This window comes from Pungitius pungitius, chromosome 3 (genome assembly GCF_949316345.1).
Source record: "Pungitius pungitius chromosome 3, fPunPun2.1, whole genome shotgun sequence".
NCBI lineage: Eukaryota > Metazoa > Chordata > Actinopteri > Perciformes > Gasterosteidae > Pungitius > Pungitius pungitius.
This window is the reverse complement of record NC_084902.1, coordinates 1,201,995-1,222,500: the sequence shown is the minus strand read 5'-3', so window position 1 is coordinate 1,222,500 and position 20,506 is coordinate 1,201,995. Positions and strand designations below refer to the sequence as shown.

Sequence of the window (20,506 nt, the reverse complement as noted above, 5' to 3'; positions counted from 1 at the left end):
TCGCTGATCTCGGAGATGCTGTTCTTCCTCTCCCTCATGGGGGGGTGGGGCCTCCCGCCGGACGCCTTCCTGCGGCTGCGGGGGCTCGCCGCGGGCGAGGAGCCGGGCAGCGAGCCCAGGCTGTAGGCGGGCGACAGGGAATTCCCCAGGCTGGCCTTGCGGGCTCCGCCCCCCCCGCCGACCTCCACCGTCGGGGACGGGCTGCGTGCGAGGACCACCCTCCCCCCCCCCACCGGCTCCTCGGAGGCGGAGGCGGCCCGGCGCCGGAGCCTGGGGCTCTCTGGGATCAGCAGCCTGCCCAAACCGGAGGGACTGTCCGGTGTCCTCAGGGTGGGGAGCGCTGCCGGGACCCCCCTCCGGGCCATGGAGGGGCTGAGGGGGGGCAGCTCCCTCATGCCGCCGCCGTTCAGCTCTGTGTTCCTGCGGGGCGTGCGGGGGCTCTCGGGGGGCTGCAGCAGGCGGGGGGGCTGCTGCTGGAGCGGAGATCCCTGGATGATGTGGACGATGGGGTCCAGGGGGGGCTGGAAGGCCCTGGAGGGGTGGGAGGGCTGCCCGGGGGGGCCGTCGGTCCAGTCCCTGAAGGGGCTGGCCGGCCTCTCCTGGAGCCCCGTGGCGGTCCTGGTCCTGGGACCGGGGGGGGACGGGCAGGCGGGGAACCTGAGGGCGGGGCGGGGGCTGCTCAGAGACTCGCTGGAGGACAGCAGCCGGGGGCTCTCGGGCCCCTCATGCCCCTCGTGTCCGAGGCCCCTGCGGCCCGGCTTGGGGCTCTGAGGGGCCTCTTTCAAGACCCTCCTCTGCAGCCTGGGGCTCTCTTGGACCTTCAGGCCCCCCCCGGCGCTCCGCGGCTGGGGGGGCGGAGGCTGGGCCGTGAAGTTGTAGCTGGAGGAGCGCAGAGGCACCGGCGGCTGAGACGAGCTCGCGTCCTGGGGGCCGCCGGGGGACGGGCTGGTGAACCCGCCGCTGCTGGCCCCCGAAGGCGAGGACAGCGGCGAGAAGGGGGGGGACGCGTTCTCGTAGCTGGACCCCACGGACATGGCCCCGGGGCTGGCGGGCGGGGACAGCGGGTACCGCCCCCCGCCGTTGAGCACGGGCGACAAGGGGGACGAGCGCGAGGGGGGCTTTGACGGCTGGGGGTCGTCCATCGCTAGCGAGTCCATGATGTCCTGGAGGTCCCTCTCGATGGAGCTGACGATGGCGCTGTGCTCGGACTGGGCTCTGGCGCCGGGAGCCGGGGGGGGCGGGGCCTGACCGGCCCGGTGGTTCCCATTGGTGAAGCTCTCCGCGTCTGAGGGAGGAAACGGCAGATGACAAGAAATACGGGCTGATGTTTAAAATGTCTAACCGAGGACAGGAAGTGACCCTATAAGAACTTGACCTGTCAATTTAGTCCCGCCCCTAAAGCGTCCCCTGCTTCATGGTCTGTTTGACTCTAAATGGACCATCATTCACTAAATGAACATCATGCTGCATTGAAGAAGACTTGAAACTAGAGACTGAGACCATAAACTCATGTTTACAATGTTTACTGAATAAATCAAAGTCATTGCATCGTCCTGAAGCAACAACAGACGTCATAAAGCTCCAATTTAGTACTTTATGACGTCTTTTATCACTTCACTGAGCTCTCTGCACAAAGTACATCAGAGACTCTGAGCAGGTAACACTGGATTACCTGTGATAAGGACTACAGAGGACTTCTCCTTACCGTCTCTGCACAAACCAATTAAAGAAAACACTGCACTGACATTCATTCCCTTGTTCCACCCGGTTCTATTCGACTTTCCTTCCGGGCTTCCTTCTGGTTCTGGTCAGAATGAATAAACATCTCACTCCACGTTAGAAAGAAAACACAACAACACAGCGACCTCCGACCTCAAGAGGAGCAGACAGGTGAGCACCAGGACAGAGGAGGGATAGGCAGTGAGGAGACAGGAAGGGGCTCTGCTCCGATAGGGATCAGGAGACAACATGCTCAGATAACTTCATTACGTGGACTACTAATCTAATCCCAACCGCCTCTCCCATGTCAGCGCAGTAGATTACGGGAGGGCAGCACACGTTTATCTGTTAATGCTGAATTAAATGTGTGTGGATGGAAACACTGAGGCACACTGCTGTGACCATTAGGGGGGGGGGGGGGGGGGGGCACCGGTTTGCTGATGGGAAAGCCCTTGCAATGACGTCATGGCTCCGGTCTATCGCCCGATGTTCACCACGACAGACTTTGACGGACAGGTTGTCTCACATTTGAGGAGATCTACTATCGGGCTGCAGCTCCACGCGGAGACGTCTTAAACACGTCGGGCTCACGTGACCCTCCCGAAGGCCAGACACGCGAGTGTTTACCGCCACTGAGGACGCGCGCCTCGCGCGCACGTAAGCCGAACGAGGCTCTGACGCCCAATGCACCGCGGTTACTAGGTGGTGACGTCATACGTGGAGCGCACCTTCGCGGGGAAAGCAGGTGAACGGAACACCGGCGGACGGTGGGCTGGAGTTCGGCGCGTGTCTTTACTCACATGAAGGAAAAGACCCGGTCGGTTTCCGTGCGGCTCACCGGACACACGCGCTCACACGAACCGAGCCCCGCGTCCTCCGGTACTACCGGTAACGGACCGGCTGTGACGGAGCAACGCCGTGCCTGGCGCCACACACACACATACACACACACATACACACACACATGCACACACACACACACACACACACCGAGGGAGCGGTGATTCTCAGCCGGGGGTCGGGGTGCTAGGCGGTAGCGCTGGTGTCAAGTTACTTACGGCCTAACAACGTGTATCCGGTGTGTGCCCTTCAAAATTAAACGATAACTTACTTTAAAGCGCACGAAGAATTTTATTAGTGCATTAAAAATTAAGGCAGGCAAGTAATAAAGCATATTATAATGTCCTTCTCAATGCGGCATGCACGCACAATACTCCGTATACCCCATCAAAAAGCAGCGTTCGCAGTTTGAAAATCTTTATTTTGAAGGTAGTACCTTACATCTTCCGGTGTCATGGCCACCTTGACGTGGCTCTTCGTTGACACCGTGAACTACTGCGAGATTTACCGTGTGTTCCAAAGAGGCTTGTCAGTGTTTATTGTTAATATATGACTCCTTTTAAATAAGACCGGGGAGTTATCCACCCGGAGCTGTGGCACCATGACAATATTGTAATGATATATTTGATGATATTGATCATTTTACCATAATTAAAATAATATTTCTTCTATGTAATTTTAGGTCTGACTGTTTCAAAAGCAACTTGAAAGTTTAAGAATGGAATTGAAATACTGTTTTTTTCTTACTGCCAAATATAAACACTAAATTGAATTCTCCAGTGAAAATATAGCAAATAATATATATTTATAAAAGTATATTTTGAATTGGTAGGTGTCAAAAGTAGGCAAACTAAAAATGGTCCCTGTGTATGTTGTATGTCTAGAACCTGCATGATGTCATCTAGTTTCATCAGAATCTGACCAGGTGGGACATTCAGGGTCCAAATGTCCAGTTTCTGTGAAGGAGACTTGTCATTGTGTAGTAAAAGAAACATTTTAACGTAAGTAGCCGCAATAACTGCATCGCCGAGCGGCAGCCAAAAAGTTAAAGGACTTTTTGGCAGTGTGTGTGGGGGGGGGGGGACCCAGCGAGGGAGGGGCTAAGATGTCAGACACTAGAATGGATCTGGAGGGTTATAAATAGTCTCCGAAAGAGACACTGTAACTGTAGCCATTCGGCCACTTTGAGTAAGCAGCTCAGAGCCACAAAGCCGTCTGGTGGGGGGACGTGGGGGGGGGGCAGGAAACATCCAATCAGCATAGAAGTGGGGGCTAAAGACAGCTGGTCAGCAGGACATCAGCATCCTGGCAAAAGCTTAAATAAAAAACGCTCAAAAGGACACGTGGCAGTTTACGCTCGTTACGTCAATGTCGTATTTTAACTGTTTAGGTTTAAGCAAAACTACTTTGGTTGGATATAGTTTGTCAAATATGTAGTTAATTTTAGCAAAAGATACTCAGTTGAGTTAAAAAAAGGGATCGCAAAATATTTACGTTACATTTTTTCAGGTGGAAATCCACAAAACCTGATCAAACATGAAGAGCCTCCGATTGGCCAGTCCGGGTTCGAGGGGCGGGACTTAGCGAAGGGTCAATTAGCTGGGTTTGTCCTCCATGATGGCTCCGATGTCAGATTAAGATAAGAGTCGTTTCGAAGTAGATATGACGGATCACCGAGGGAGGGGCCGCCGAATGCATCCTAGGAATGCATCATGGGGGGAAACAACGGAAGGCTTTCATTACTGGAGGAGGAGGGCCTGTACGTGCTATACACCAGGCGGAGGAGCCAAATAACACGATGGTGTGCACACACACACACACACACACACAACTCCAGAACCAGGTCCCAGCTCGGCCCCCGTTCAGGCTGCAGGGTCACGACCCCAAAGGCCTTTTCCCATCTTCATTCAATGAAGTGGAGTTCAAATGCGGCCTAGGAACCTGCTGCAGTAGAATGAGAGGGTTTCTAAAGGGGACCCTAGTGAGAGGAGACACTGCCACCTCCGTCCACAGGGGGCGCCGCAACCACCACACGGTCAGACTGCTTCAGTTCCATGTGAGATGGTGGAGGAGTCCGACGTAACCTCTCATGTCGTCAGAATGACGCTTGGAGCAGAACGGACCTCTTCGATGAATAATAACATCCAACAATGGGTGAGCCAAACCCTGATCTAACTGTCCACTGACTCGTCCAAACAAAGTGAGAATGGAAAACATCCACCTTCATCTATTCAGCAAATATATTGATTTGGGACTTTTTCACTATTATTTTCCAGTTGAAAGACTCAAGTTTATGTTCATTTGTAGTTTACACCTCTGCTGGATGAGTAAACCGGTCTCAGTCCTTTCTGGGTCGTAAAAGAGGAGAAAATGTCAGAGGTTTACTGCTCTGCAAACATCCACCTGTAAAAAGCCTCCACCTCCCCCACCCGACTGGGCAACAGTTGGAGCATTCATTCCTGCAGGCCCAGCCCAAACTGGGAAACACCTCCCATTGTAGGCCTTGTTTTGAACATGCCATGAGGTCGTAGTGTGATCGGCGGTGTGGTACCTGGACGCCGTCGGTAGTCCGCGGGGGAGGGGCCTCCGCCCGGAGGCATCATGCTCCTCATCCTGCAGGCTTCCTCGGGGTGGTTGAAGCGGAAGAAGGCCGACTGGCCAAAACACAGCATGCAGCCTGCAGACAGCGTCACATGGTCGGTGTCAGTGGAGGAGCTCGGGGAGGAGAAGACACAGGACCGGGGGGGGGGGGCAACTCCAATTCCAAAAACACATTTATTTATTTTTTCTAGGAAGCTGCGTCTGAAATGACTCTTTAAATGAATAAATGACCCGTCCAGCCTCAAATGAGTCTCCTCGGAGGAGCCTCGCCCCACTTCCTGCTTCAGGAAACACGTCCAATTAAGGAGATAAGAAGTAAAGCCGCTTCATGCGCCACTCGCTACCTCTTCGTGGTCACTAATGCTCACACTTACAAGTTACATTACAACTAGTAGTGGGTGAAATGACTGTCACTCACCCCTCTTTGGATCGTTCTCTGAAGCTCTTCAGCTTCAGAGAACGTTTCGGTTGACTCTCATGGCAACAAAAACCAAAATAAAACAACGCCACTCACTGCAAGACAAACAAGTCCCAAGAATCGACAACCCAAAGACCCAACTGAACTGGAGTTTTCTCGTGGGCTGTTTAAAATGTCAAAAAACACACAAAGTGCATCAATAATTCGTTAGCAGATGAGATCCCTCACAGCCGATGAGAAGAGATGGAAACGTCTCCGCCGCCTCGCGGTGACGCACAACAAAGACAGGTGCCCTTTTATTTTGGCGGGACAAACCCCCTGATTACGAGGCGCGTGCAAAACAAACTTCCTTTCATGTGTTTTCACTCCTCTTGCCCCCCCCCCACCCCCCTGTGTTCTCTGCAGACGAGTCAGGACTTGAGCGGTGATGAAATCGCTGACTCCTGCGTCCTCGCTGCCAAACACCAGCTCCATTGATCCTGTTTTATTGGCAGGATAAAACGTTCCTCGGCACGCAGCACTTTGTGCCTCCTCACACGTCCCCCCCCCCCCCCCCCGGCGGGCCAACGCCACATAACTCTGGTCGGTATTTTCCACCGACTGAGACGAGGAAGCGATGCTGAGTAGGAAGATTTGGGGGCCACGTATGCTGGATCCTGTGCATCGGAAAGGAGGGCGAGACCCAATAACACGATGTGCTATGCACGTTTTAGTGTATTCACATGGTGAAAGTACCTCCATTTGATCTGTTATAATGTAACTGTTCACCCCAATGACGCCACGTCAGAGCCGCTGACTTCACAATAAAAGCACCCAGCAAATCCACACGGACCAATGTTCTGAACTTTTAAGGACACTTTGTCATTGGGGCATGAACGTAACCATGGCGCAGCAAGATGACATCATTTTAAAAAGTGTTAGATTATACAAAATAATTGTTTATGTTGCTTCTAATTTTCGTTTTCTAAAGTACATTTTCACATTGTTTTCCCCGTTTGACCCTCAGTAACAACTCAGATGTAGTGACATTTAAAAAGAGAAAGCATGCATTAAATATAGAAAACTGAACTTTAAAACTATTTTCCAATTACAATGAAAAAAGCAATTATAAAAAGGTTGAATCACAAAGCGAAGCCGATTCATCAATTCCAGAACTCGACAACGTGATATTTATCCATCACCGAGCCATCAGTGCTCCTCAACTCGTCAGCACAGAGCCTTCAGGGAGCGTCCGACAACAGACCGCCAAGAAAACCAGAGGCGTTCAAGACCTGTCAATCAGCGTGTAGCCCCGCCTTAAAGCATCTCCTGCTTCATGGTCTGTTTGACTCTAAATGGACCATCATTCACTAAATGAACATCATGCTGCATTGAAGAAGACTTGAAACTAGAGACTGAGACCATAAACTCATGTTTACAATGTTTACTGAGGGAATAAATCAAGAGAGAAGTAGAGTCATTTCCTCATAGACGTCTATGGGAGCAGAGGAGTCGCCCCCTGCTGGTCACTACACAGAAGTAGAGTCATTTCCTCATAGACGTCTATGGGAGCAGAGGAGTCGCCCCCTGCTGGTCACTACACAGAAGTAGAGTCATTTCCTCATAGACGTCTATGGGAGCAGAGGAGTCGCCCCCTGCTGGTCACTACACAGAAGTAGAGTCATTTCCTCATAGACGTCTATAGGAGCAGAGGAGTCGCCCCCTGCTGGTCACTACACAGAAGTAGAGTCATTTCCTCATAGACGTCTATGGGAAGTTGGGCTCAGCCTCTCCCTGGTGGAATGAAGGGTGTTGGAAGTTCAGCCTGGTTGGCTTTAGGAAAAATACCACAGAATGGGGGAGGAAGGGGGGGGGTCTGTTTGCTGATTCAGATCTTCATATTTCAGCTGTTCCATAAATGGAAATTAATTGCTGAAACTATAGACATCCATCCGGCGCTTAAAAGTCTGGGTCCAAGGTTTACCAGAACCTCCATCGGCTTGGACTCCAGCAGAGATGTGATGGCTGTGAGGAGAATTATCTCGTCTCTTGAAGAGGAAGGAGCTCCTCTCCAAACATCGCCGCAGGAACGGACCCAAAACCAAATCCCCATCAACTCATTGACGGTGATTCGTATCAGTGCTGCAGAGGTTAAATGTCAGCTCCACATCTGGCAGAACACACGCAGCAGATCTTCTTCTGACCCCTCCTCCTCCTCAACAACAACCCTCAAACCTGGATCCAAACCCAGAATGGTTTTTTCTTTTTTTTCCGAGGCTGAGAGCGAAACCAGAGAGTCCGTCAGCGGAAAATATCAAACATCGCCTTTTTCTAAATAATCCCAAAGTCCTACCGGGAGTGTGTGTGTGTGTGTGTGTGTGTGTGAAATCCAACCAGGTAATCACTTAGACTGGGAACCATTCTTCACTTGACCCCCCCCTCCCAAGGGGTCCAATCACAGAGAGTGCACTCTGAGGATATTACTCGCCCCCCCCCAACAAACCCAACACCAGCCAGGCGAACGCTCAGCTTGATTCTTTTTAAGAAGGTGGTGTGAAGAAGACTCGAGCTGAAGGTCACAGGGCTTTCCCTCAAGGACACTTGGACCTCAGAGGACTCTGAAGGACACGCTGGAATCATCCATAAAGGTTAAGAGCAGCTGGCCAGCAAATTAAACCTTAGACCTTTAGTAGGAAAAATATCTCCTCCACTGCCAACGGCCCACATTCTGATCCCAACATGTTGGAAATATGGATTCCATTGAATTGTAAAATCACTTATCCAAGCATTATAGTATATTATAGCATTGCATCACTGGCCTCTGGGGGGCTTTAGCTCAGTAAATAAGAGTAACTGAGGAAACAGTTGATGTGACTCAGCAGAATAAATGAACCTCAAAGCTTTAAATGAAGGTCTGCTGCACCTCCTCCTCACAGACCGCGAGGAGAAGCTCTGCTCGGGTCGTGAGCTCAGAGAGGAGCGGCGGACAAAAGAGATGCCCCCGAAAAAAATAAAACCGAGCCCACCGTTGCCATGGAGACGGGAGGGTTTACGGCCCCGGCAAAGGACGGGGTGAAACCCAGCGGTTAATCAATGACCGCCGGAGGCACATACCAGAGGAGGAGCAGGAGGAGCAGGATGTGGTGAACGGGGCTGTGGAAAGGTCGGGGGAGGCGATCACATGGTGGAGGCTGTCTGAGGATGGCGGGGGCTCGTTAGAACGTGGGTCACATGACAAAGACGCGCAAACCCCCGGAGATCAGACAACAAACAACAAATCAAATCCTGGTTGTTTGGGTTCTAGAAGAAGACTTGAAACTAGAGACTGAGACCATGCAGCAGCCCCCCCCCCCCCCGTCCCTTTAACCCTCATCCCACACTCTCCATGGTAACGTGTCCGAGGATGGGCTGAACAGATGTTCATCCCGCTCTTCCTTTTGTCAGACCAACCCCCCCCCCCCCCCCCCCGTGAACCATGGTCCCAGCAGCAGATGGACATCCTCATCCCTCACAGACCGCCCCACGTGAGGAGAAACCTGTTGGTTTTGTCCCTTTAAACTCGTATTTACGAGGTTTCCTTTGCTGCTGTATTTGATTTCATCTGCTGATTCAGCAACATGGAGGAGAACTTGATTTGGCTCTTCATGCTCAGCAGGGCTTTCCATTTAAAGTATTTAATTACACACAAAACCAACGTGATTCTAAGCAACTGAAGAAAAACATGGTGTTTGAGTTTAAAATAACATTCAGCTTCAACAAAAACAAAGTATTTTTGCATTTAAACTATTTAGGAAAAACCACTTGGTTTGAGTTCAGGGAACAAATATTATTCTCCTATTATACATCTGACATCCTGTTCTTAGTATAGATAAGACTCCTTTTACGATGTAGAGTCCTACAGACACAAAGTCAATAAACTCAGTTAAAGACAAATGTAACTGAGGAGAATATTTCTTCAATGAACTCTTTGTCGATGGATTGAAAAACACGTTTTAAGTGGCGCTGAAATCTGGAACAATCTCTGACCTGAACGTCTCTGTGACCCTTCTGAGGAGGAGGGGGTCCAACAGCCCCCCCCCCCCCCCAAACAACCTGCAGGAATCCGACCGGCTGCTACCAGCCTCCCCTCCACTGGGAGAACCACATCCACAGCAGCCCTGGGGACTGTTTGCAGAGGGGGAGGGGGGTCCTCTCCGACTCCTCACATCCTGCCCCCCCCCCCCCAGGCCCCTCACAATGGGGTCAACACTATGGGTCAGAGAGATGACAAGTGTTGAGGAAGTATGGTGGAGCAGAGGATGACCAAGCGCCCCCCCAGGAAGCCAGAGGCCTCTGGATGAGCAGAAAGCTCCATTCTATTCCAGTGAGGTCAGATTGGCCACCAGGAATAGCAGTGTAACAGAGAGCCCTGGTCATGCCAGGCTGCATGGGGGGGGGGGGGGGCAGACTTGTATATGTTTGTAGTCTATAAACAGAACTCACGCGGAGGAGGAAGCAGAAGCAGAAGTGAAGGGACCTGGAGACAGCGAAGTGGGAGCAGGTGCTGCATGGAATAAGTGACAAAACCGAACTCCGTTCAGAAAACCCGCGGTTTAAACTTCCCTCGCGTTTAAAGGAAAGTTATTTGCATTAAAGTGTGACCCAAACAACTCAGAAACATCAGAAGGGTGTTTCTCAAAAGTCCGGCATGGAAACTACACCGAAGCAACTGAATGTGACTACGACCTGGTGTCTCTGTGCTAAGCTAACACGGCTAGCTGCCACCAGCAGGTCATGCTCCGCACATGTATGACCGCAGTAACATGAGACCAGATACCGACCGGCGTCCCGCTCCAGGCCGCACGGGGCTTCACGGTCACCGGGAGCCCGCAGCCTGCTTCAGCTCCTCCGTTGGTCCCGATAATCCCGTCATGTGTCCCGCAGGCGTCCTGCTCTGAGGAGACGAGCAGCGCGTCTCTGGTTAGAGCGCGGCTCCACGCGGGGGGGGGCACGGGGGGGTAATCCAGGTTATTCAAAAGAAGACGAACAAAGGGCGCGTTTTTTTCAAGTCATCGTTTGTCCATTTGTTTCCCGGTGAGGAGCCGAGAAGATACAGCTGGTTCTCCTTCAGCTCCCAGCCCGCGGAGGGCGAGGGGGAGGAGCAGGAGGAGGAGGGGGAGGAGGAGGAGCAGGAGGAGGAGCAGGAGGAAGAGGAGGAGCAGGATGAGGAAAAAGAGGAGGAGCAGGAGGAAGAGGAGGAGCAGGATGAGGAAAAAGAGGAGGAGCAGAAGGAGGAGCAGGAGGAAGAGGAGGAGCAGGATGAGGAAAAGGATGAGGAGCAGGAGGAGGGAGAGGAGGAGCAGGAGGAAAAGGAGGAGCAGGAGGAGGGCGTGCACCGATCACTTGACTGATCAATAAAAGCCATTGATAACAAAGTGTTGTTATTTGTACTTCTCACGTTGCGATGGAAACATTGATCTGGTTTGAACCTTCATCGCCTTTTAAGAAGCAGCCATGTCAATAAAGCCAGGTGTGTCATAAAGGTGTGAGACGGGTTAAGGTTAGTTGTGAGTTAGTTGTGGGTTAGATGAGTTAGTTGTGAGTTAGTTGTGGGTTAGATGAGGGTTAGATGAGTTAGTTGTGGGTTAGATGAGTTAGTTGTGGGTTAGATGAGTTAGTTGAGGGTTAGTTGTGGGTTAGTTGTGTTAGTTGTGGGTTAGATGAGTTAGTTGTGGGTTAGATGAGTTAGTTGTGGGTTAGATGAGTTAGTTGAGGGTTAGTTGTGGGTTAGTTGTGTTAGTTGTGGGTTAGATGAGTTGAGGGTTAGTTGTGGGTTAGTTGTGTTAGTTGTGGGTTAGATGAGTTAGTTGTGGGTTAGATGAGTTAGTTGTGGGTTAGTTGAGTTAGTTGTGGGTTAGATGAGTTAGTTGAGGGTTAGTTAGCTAGCTCGCTAGCCAGCCGCTAAACAAGTAGAATAAAACTGAATGCTTTCGTCCCCTCCACTGTGTCCCATCACTATGACATCATAGCGTTCTTCCAGTCTGGATTTGATGTTTAAAAATGGTGGAGTACCCCTTCAAACGTCCTAAATGATGAAATAATAACGTGAAACCCTTCTTTAGTTGGTGAGCCCCTGACTGGTTCTTCTTGACGTCTCTCTCTTCCTTTTTGTCCACTTTTATCCCCCTAATTCATGGGTCACCCCTCCTTTCTACGAGCCCTTTCATCGTTGGGATTTTCCCGCCGACGTGTCGCTGCTCGATGGAAGCGCAGGCAGCCTGACGTCAGCGTCTAGTCGCAGCTCGCCACGCGCCCGACCTCCTTTATTCATCAGCTGCACTGCCCTGACTCTGCAGTGTTGCACAAGCTCCTCTGGGATGGTGACACATGAACTCTGGTTTACCCCCCCCCACCCCTCCGGGGGCCGCAGCGGGCTCCGTCTGGGGTGGAGGGGGCCGGTATAAATAGACGCTGTGTCCCTGCTCGGGTTACTCGGGTACCAGGTAAGAGACAGACGGGACAACGCTGACAAGGTTTGAATTTTTCAGCGTGTGCTGTGATATGTTTTTGTTTCTACACAGTGATGACGTTCAGGTTACAGAAGTAGAACCAGGTGTTAACCCCAGATGTTCAAAATGAAGTCAGCTCCATCAGTTAAAGCTGCATTCTGTATAGTGACCAGCAGGGGGCGACTCCTCTGCTCCCATAGACGTCTATGAGGAAATGACTCTACTTCTGTGTAGTGACCAGCAGGGGGCGACTCCTCTGCTCCCATAGACGTCTATGAGGAAATGACTCTACTTCTGTGTAGTGACCAGCAGGGGGCGACTCCTCTGCTCCCATAGACGTCTATGAGGAAATGACTCTACTAATAATAAAATAAAAAAATACTAATCAACTGGAATGAAAATGAAAATGTTCTGAAATGTAAAATAAAAACAGTAATTATAATCATTACCTACACATACAATTCTAATAATCAAATGTACCGTAACAATTAATTATAGTAATCAACTAGTAATTAACTAAGACTTTTGTTTCAGATCCACTCAGAGGGAAAACACATCATGTCCATGTCTACCATGTTACCTCGTTACTATGCTACCTCGTTACCTTGTTGCCTTGTTGCCTTGTTGCCTTGTTGCCTTGTTGCCTCGTTGCCTTGTTGCCTTGTTGCCTTGTTACCTTGTTGCCTTGTTGCCTTGTTGCCTTGTTGCCTTGTTACCTCGTTAACACCGCAACCTCAAATCCATCTCTTTAAAAAGTCTTGTGTTTGTTTTACACATTTTAAAAGTGTGTGTGTGAGACAGGACGGGTGAGTGAGACAGGACGGGTGAGTGAGACAGGACGGAGTGTGAGACCTGGTCCTACCTTGAGACAGGCGGACCGGCTGTGAGACCTGCAGCCCGTCCACACTGCAGAGGTTCCCACAAGGGTGCAGCGTGATGACCTTTGACCTGTTGTCGATGTAGCAGTGCTCGGCCTCCACTCCGGGGCCCTGGATGCTGATGTCCATGGAGCCGTGACCCAGTGTGGTCCGTCCTGTGGGGGGGGGAGCGGGGGGGGAGGGCTCAATGTCTGATGATGTCACACTTATTGTTGTGCTTTCGGTCCATAATCAAATCGTCTTTGACTGATCAATAATATCTAATAATGCATCATATCAATGAGAGGCCTCTGAGCAGGGGGGCCACTACGACTAAAGTTTGGAAAGGTCATTTGGGTCAATTCAAAGCACAGAGGACAAAGACACTTTGACTTCAGAGGACAAGAGCCGTAAAAGGGGGAGGAGCTACCAAGAAGATTCCAGGTAAAGATATCTAGAGCCCGGGGAAATGTCAACACACACACACACACACAATGACTCACACGCTATCTGTGCCTGGACCCTCTGGAATCTCCCTACATACCAACATGCAGGAGTAGAGACACAGAGACAGACAGGCAGAGACAGACGGGCAGAGACAGACAGGCAGAGACAGACGGGCAGACCTTCAGATCGACTGAGAGAGCAAAGTTCAAGAAGTCACCAGACTGAGAAAACATGAGGACAAAGAGACAGACGAGGAGATAAGAGTCTCACATAGAGGATCAGGACTGAAGTGAGTCCAGGTCACATAGAGGATCAGGACTGAAGTGAGTCCAGTTCACATAGAGGATCAGGACTGAAGGGAGCATGTCTTACCCTCGGGGAGGGGCAGCAGGGTGATGGCGGTACTGAGGCGTCCACTACCCAGACTGACCAGGTGGGGGCGCTCTGCCTGGAACTTCAGTCCCTTCCCGCTCTGCATCAGGTCCAGCGCAGTGCTCTGAAATCAGAGGTCAAAGGTCATAAATCAAATTATATTTTTGGATTTCATCTGAATGAGTATGAGATGTGATTGACATGTGATTAGCGTGTGGTGGACGAGTCACGAGGTGGCGATGACACAGACTTTGGTCTGAAGGTCTCCTCACAGACCCTCTTGTCTCTGTCTCTCCATTATCACCCCCCCCCCCCCTCCCCCTCCCCCGCCCCCCTTCGTGAGCGCTGCAGGGTTCTCTCTGCACAGCGAGGTGGGGCGCGTCGCCATGGCAACAGCGCTCTGCAATTAAGAAAGCCGAGGCTCCTGCAGGGCGTTCCAGTGCTGACATTTTAATCTTCTTCTTCTTCTTAATGTGAAATGAGGAAACATTATCATATTCATTATTTATTATTCTCCTGTTGAGCTTCTACTGGACATTCATCAGCCAGATGAATATTTGGCAGGATGTTGGACCCGTGTTGACGTGTCTGCGGTTTGCATGAAGGTAATAAAGTAGTAAATGAGACATGAAGGTTCAAACCACTTCCTGTCTACGGTCTATGCTCCTCCCCCCACTCACCTTTAACACCTGGTGGGTCTGCGGTCCACACTCGGGCAGGTTCCTGTTCAGGCGGTCCATGTCCACTGAGCTGTCCACGTCTCCCGGAGACACATAAAGATCCTGAGGCAGGAAGTGACATCATCACATCAGAGGGGTGACGGTTAGTTACCGTGTGTCCACATGTTGTGTGTTTGGGTTTTCATTCCGTATTCCGTGGTAATTCCCCGCTGTGCTGCACACAGTGTGTGTGTGTGTGTGTGTGTGTGTGCGCTGACGCCATGAATCACACACACACACAGAAACAGATGGTAGACAGTATTTAGCAACACACTGAGGAAGTGACACGCTCAAAATACGCACACACGGCTAAATCCCTCTGTAGTTCACACATTCACTGGGAATCCGCCACCTTGGCTGAGCTCCACACACACACACACACACACACACACACACACACACACAGTCGACCATGCCCAAATCCCATAAATTCCTCCCTTCTTACTCATTTTTGGGGTATTTCCATCAGGCACTGAACAAAGAGCTATAAATACACATGTCGGCTGGGTCCGACAGGGAGGGGAGGTCTCTCTGCGAGATGTGAGCAGGTTGTGTGAAGCTTCAAAGCCCACGTAGAGGTCAGAGAACCCTCGATCAGAACCACCACAGTGCACACGCGTGTGCTTCTGCCTGCAGGGTGACTCGAGCCGTCTCCTGAAGGACAGCAAGTCACTAAACAACCGGTCGGAAAATAAAAACAAATGTCGATAAGGTTCTTCTGTGCAACCAGGAACTCTCTTCTTCTTCTTCTTCTTCTTCTTCTTGCCTGAGGCGTTAGGAGCGAGAACTCGTCGTGATAATTACCTTCCTGCGGTTGTCCGGCCCAGCCTCCATGACCCGCTCTGCTCGGAGCCAACGTGCTGGAGGAGGACACCTCGGAGTCCTGATCCCAGCCCTCTGTCCTCTCCTCTAACTCCCATGCAGGAAGCCGACCTGTTGCTGCCTGCTGCTAGACTAAGACCTGCATTCCTGAGTGGCAGCGCCAAGGTCCCAGAAAGCAGAGACATCCAAAGAGAGGAGGAGGAGGAGGAGGAGGGGAAGGAGAAGAGGAAGGCACGAAGAGAGAGTGCTGACGGACACTTGACAAAAATAAAGCTGAGAAGACAAGAGAAAGAGGAAGGCTGGGCTCTGTGAAAGCACCACGGTACTTTCATGAATCTTGTATGAATGGACTTCATTTCCTGCACTGAGACAAGAACTAACAAAGTAAACACTTGAATCGCCTCTGAGGTTGATCACAACACTGAAGCATCACAATAGACATCATTTTAATCATGGATGGATTAAAAAAAGGTGTAAACGACGCCTAAAAAGATCTATAGAGTCCATGTGTCTCCACAGACTCCGAGCTGGAGGACGTGAACTTTCCCTCAGATCCAGAAACTCAATGGACAGAAGAAGTGCATTCCCCCTCATACCAGGGTGTGGATCTCTCCTCACACATGAGGGGATCTGCTTTATTGTTATTTTTGTGGAGGGGGGGGGGCTCGGCCTTCAGCTGGAATGCAGAAGGAGTGGAGTCTCAGGAAGAAGGGAGCAGCTCATCCTCTGGTCCACCACTTTGTCCTCTGGGACGTTTAAAGGGCGACAGGCCGTCTCACAGAAGGTGGAGATAATCAGGAATGTGGAAGCAGAGAAATGGAGCGCTCCCTTTATTCCTGATGCTACCGACCTCCATCAGTAGACCATCAGAGAAGATGTTCTGACGTCACCGGTTCCACCGGGTCGGGTAACAACTCTTTGACTCTTTAGCCCCATGGGAGGAGCAAGACAGGGAGGGGGGGGGGGGGGGGGGGGGCAACCTCCTGGCAAACACACCTGGCTGCTTTATGAAGGGCCAACGGATTAAAATCAAAAAAGAGGGGGGGGGGCAAATTCTGTGAGAGTAAATAAGGCCACCCGAAGCTTTGTGTCTTGAGATGTTGGAAGGAGCTGCGTGGCTCGGGTCGAACCATCAATCAAATCCCGTGAAGAGAGAACATGAAGAATATAAAGTATTGAGAAGTTCACTCCAAAACAAACTCACAGCCAATGAGAGACACTCATTCGATTTTAAATTATTACAGACAACCAACAAGCGTTCCTTATTCATCCAGATTTAGTTCCCCGTCATAATGCACGTTGATATTTGAAGTGTAAACGTTAGCCTATAGAGGACCTCCACCAGGGTCACATGACTTCACGTCTCCCCCAATAAGCCAAAGGAGGACCTGTGGTCTCGTGAGGACATTCAAACACTGGGCTGCTTCTAACGATCAGATCTCCATGTAGCCTGAAGCACATTGACTTCCATCCAGGGCACAGGAAGTGAAAAATAATTTCCTGTTTTCAGGACTCTTGCAGAAGATAACGATGCAATATGGGAATATTTGTGTCCTCACACTCAAAGAGAGACACAAAAAAAGGTTTGGAGCAACAGGGAGTGAAAACTAGAGGACTAAGAAGAGACTTACGCTGGCAGCAGGTCCAACTCAAGGCCTCCTGGTATGTTTGGCTGTCAGAATATTCTAATTATTATTATTACATATCGAACCTTTACTTTCTAATGTTTGTGATGTGAGCTGCGCTGCTGCAAAGTGTCCAAAGAAAAGAAGATATGCATCTTTAAATGCTTTGTAAAAACCAGAGCGCCTCGCTTTAAAATGCAAATCTGTGATGGTCTGAGTGAACAGATTCTTTATTCTGGCACGCACCAGCTGCCCCGTCTGTGTGTGCACACACACGCATTACACACACACACACATGCATTACACACACACACACGCATTACACACACACACGCATTACACACACACACACACACATGCATTACACACACACACACGCATTACACACACACATGCATGCATTACACACACACACGCATTACACACACACACACACATGCATTACACACACACACACACATGCATTACACACGAGTGAAGCTTTTACACAAGTGAAGCCTATAAACAGTTTTCACCAGTAAACAAAAAGGAAATATTTCATGTCGGGGGCGATTCATTATCTGTCTGGCTAATTGTCTGTAACCAGTGTGACACTGGTAACACTAAAGCACGGTGGAATTAGCTAGCCAGCTAACTAGCCAGCTAACTAGCCGGCTAACTAGCTGGATGTCCATGAGCAAGCTAACTGAGTTGTTAAAGTAAATGCATAAAATCAAAACAAAACCTTAACTCATCGGCTAGTTAGCTTGCTGATTCGCTAACTCCACTTTTTTGGAATGCTAAGCGAGTTGCAGAAGACGTCTCATCTCAAGTCGTGTCTCATGCGATAAACTTTTTCACGCTGTGACAGATCTCACTCACTGCGCTGGGTAGAATCGGACCTCAGTGAGTGAAATAGGGTCGCCACCCGTCCCTTAAATAGGGAATTGTCCCATATTTGAGTATGAAATAGCGCGTCCCGTTTTGAATCAATACAGGACGGGGTTTTTCCCGTATTTTCAGAGTTGTCTTCAATGAAGCGTCCCATGCAAATAATCCCACCCGAATTCTGTGAAGACTCGTCCTCTTCGCCCCTGATTGGGTGACTATCGCTGAAGGTGTTAGTTTGATTGGCCGTGAACCTGAAACAAACCAATCAGAGTCAGAAGAGGGCGGGTCTCTTGGCGCAGTGCCGATTGGCGGGGCCGGCTCTGAAGTATGCAAAAGAACCGGCACCCCCCCGTCGGCCGTAGCGTCCCTTATTTTGCTGTACAAAATGGCAAACCCTAGTCGGAATACTTCGACCCAGTACAACGCACAAACAGAAATGACCTCCATCTTTTTTCATTTCTAGGAGCAAAGGCCTAGAGAAATATCTCTGGATAGTTACAGTATACAGAAGAAGACGAGTGAACCCTGCCTGGCTCCATGTTGTAATGGATTCTGATTGTTATTTAAATGGCCAGCAGCGGAGACGTGTGAAACTGCAGCGCAGCACTTCAGAGGATCTCAGAGTCTGTCATTACCAGATTATCGTCTCCGATGACCTTAGAAATGACACCTCAGCGCCTCCAGGAAAGAAGACTCGTGGTCCAAACCGCTGACAAGCAGCAGAGCCTCAGGGCCGAGGTGACTCGACAGCTTCGTCACACTAAATTATCAAGTACTGAAGCCGTTGTCACCTCCCTCTTAAGTCCGGATGCAGATCATTGCCATTTGCTCAATATTTCCAGATGCTGCGCAGCAGGTTTACGCCACTGAATATCCATCTTTTGAAGATTAGACACAAACTCCCAACAAACGAGGGTAAGTCTTTCCAACAAATACTCCAAGGAGCTTTAAGGTGCTTGAAGTGTCGGAAGCAGAAGATCAAAAGTCTTGTCTCCCAACTCTCTCAGAAGGTTGTTTTTTCAGTATGTACTTAAGTTTAGTGGAGTTGGTTTATGTAACGTTTATTTAGGAGCATAATCCCATTGAGATATTTAAACTCCTTACAAAGGCGATCGCAGCTCTCAACCTGGAGAGCAGGCTGCTTGGTGCAAACAGTGCTAACAGTGCTAACGGTGCTAACAGTGCTATCAGAGCCGATAGGGCTAACGGTGCTAACGGTGCTATCAGAGCCGATAGAGCTAACAGTGCTAACAGTGCTATCAGAGCCGATAGGGCTAACGGTGCTAACGGTGCTATCAGAGCCGATAGAGCTAACGGTGCTAACAGTGCTATCAGAGCCAACAGTGCTAACGTTTCTAACACAGCCAACAGTGCTAACAGTGCAAAGTCTACGTTTCCTTAGAGCCGTCCCTCTCTCATATCTATTTCCAATTCTTCAAATAAACAACCAGAGGAACTGAAGTTAAGAAATGTGTGAGTTGTTTCTTCTAGTCATGATGTTCCACAGACCAGCAGGACTTTGAAGACGTGGCGTGCTGGCTGCGTCGACAGTAACGCTTTCACTGACACCAGCGGGACTGAAGAGGGGAACCAGTGCGAGAAGCTCACTGGGAATGTGGCGTCCCAGTGCTCAGCGGTTCCGTTGACTTTTGGCTCACGGCTTTGAAAGACGTGGACAGACATTCCAGCCTGGCGCTGGACAAAGAGGCTCTTTCAACAGCAGTAATCCTCTGGAGGAGGAGCGGGAACGCCGCCGGCCTGCTGCAGGAAACTGGAGCGTACGAGACCTTCATGTCCACACAACCAGGGAATATTCAGTAGAATCATTGATCGTCGATCAGAGACCGATGTGGTTCTAGTTTCTGATCTTGCATCATGCGAACGTTGTAAACAACCAACCCGTGTTTCAGAGGAGGAGCTAGTAGCGTTAGCAGCACCGCTAATGGATAACAGCAAACTAACAGAGGTTCACTTCAGTTACACCATGATGCGTTCAGGCTCATTATAATGTTACCGTGAGGTAATCTGTAAAATGTAGGTTTGTGATACAAATACAAATGTACAAATGTTCTGACGTGGATATAAAATAGATATTGGAGATGAATTATGATATCTTTAACGTCCTAACACAAGCTCTAAGCACATTATTTTGCAGATGAGATTAATTCATCAATAAAAAATACAATCTTTTTATTCCTACAAATTTGAATAGGGGGATTTCGGTAAACAACTACACATGACTTTAGTAAAAGTGAAATATTTAGAATTTTGTAAGAGCTTGTCAACATGCTTTTTAGGAAAAGGTGGTCACATAAAACATACTGCAGCCTCCATAAATATGTAATTAAAACAGACCAACATTAACAAAACGCTGATGTGGTAGAACAGGCTCACTAACATCAGCACACATTCCCAGTGTCACTCACCCTGCTCTCTCTCTCTCTCTCTCTCTCCCTTCAGCTCTCATCCAGAGCTTTAAAATCCATCCAGAGAGCTTCTTCCAAAGAGCAGACGTCCACGCGGCTCCTGTGTGTGTCGGAATGATCACTGTTAAACTACGAGAGAAGGGAGTGACGGGGAGGAGGCAGCGTGGGATATCCCTTTGAGTCATGGAAACTGGTCCAAAGAGCAGACGTGTGTGCGTGTGTGTGTGTGTGTGTGTTCTCATTAAGTCTGGAAACACTCACTGTACTTCCAGAGGAAAACCTGCATCATGTCACTGAATACACATGTTCTCTTGTTATCGGGA

At 50.0% G+C, this 20,506-nt stretch overlaps 1 protein-coding gene across 10 annotated transcripts in view; it reads right to left on the bottom strand.

Annotated features, from left to right (window-relative positions):
- The window catches only part of phldb1b (pleckstrin homology-like domain, family B, member 1b), a 33,591-nt gene extending 13,304 nt beyond the window's left edge, over positions 1 to 20,287 (bottom strand). For 2 of the 10 annotated variants that reach the window (XM_062560993.1, XM_062560992.1), the window contains exons 1-6: positions 15,245 to 15,452; positions 14,402 to 14,503; positions 13,722 to 13,845; positions 12,908 to 13,078; positions 5,111 to 5,236; positions 1 to 1,285 (exon numbers count right to left, since the gene is read on the bottom strand). The exon at positions 1 to 1,285 is cut by the window's left edge and continues 76 nt beyond it. In XM_062560993.1, the coding sequence (XP_062416977.1) occupies positions 1 to 1,285; positions 5,111 to 5,236; positions 12,908 to 13,078; positions 13,722 to 13,845; positions 14,402 to 14,503; positions 15,245 to 15,274 (1,838 nt within the window). In that variant the 5' untranslated portion in view covers positions 15,275 to 15,452. The other 8 variants (XM_062560995.1, XM_062560996.1, XM_062560997.1 and 5 more) reach the window with 8 other exon arrangements.
- Positions 20,288 to 20,506: the final 219 nt, after the last annotated feature.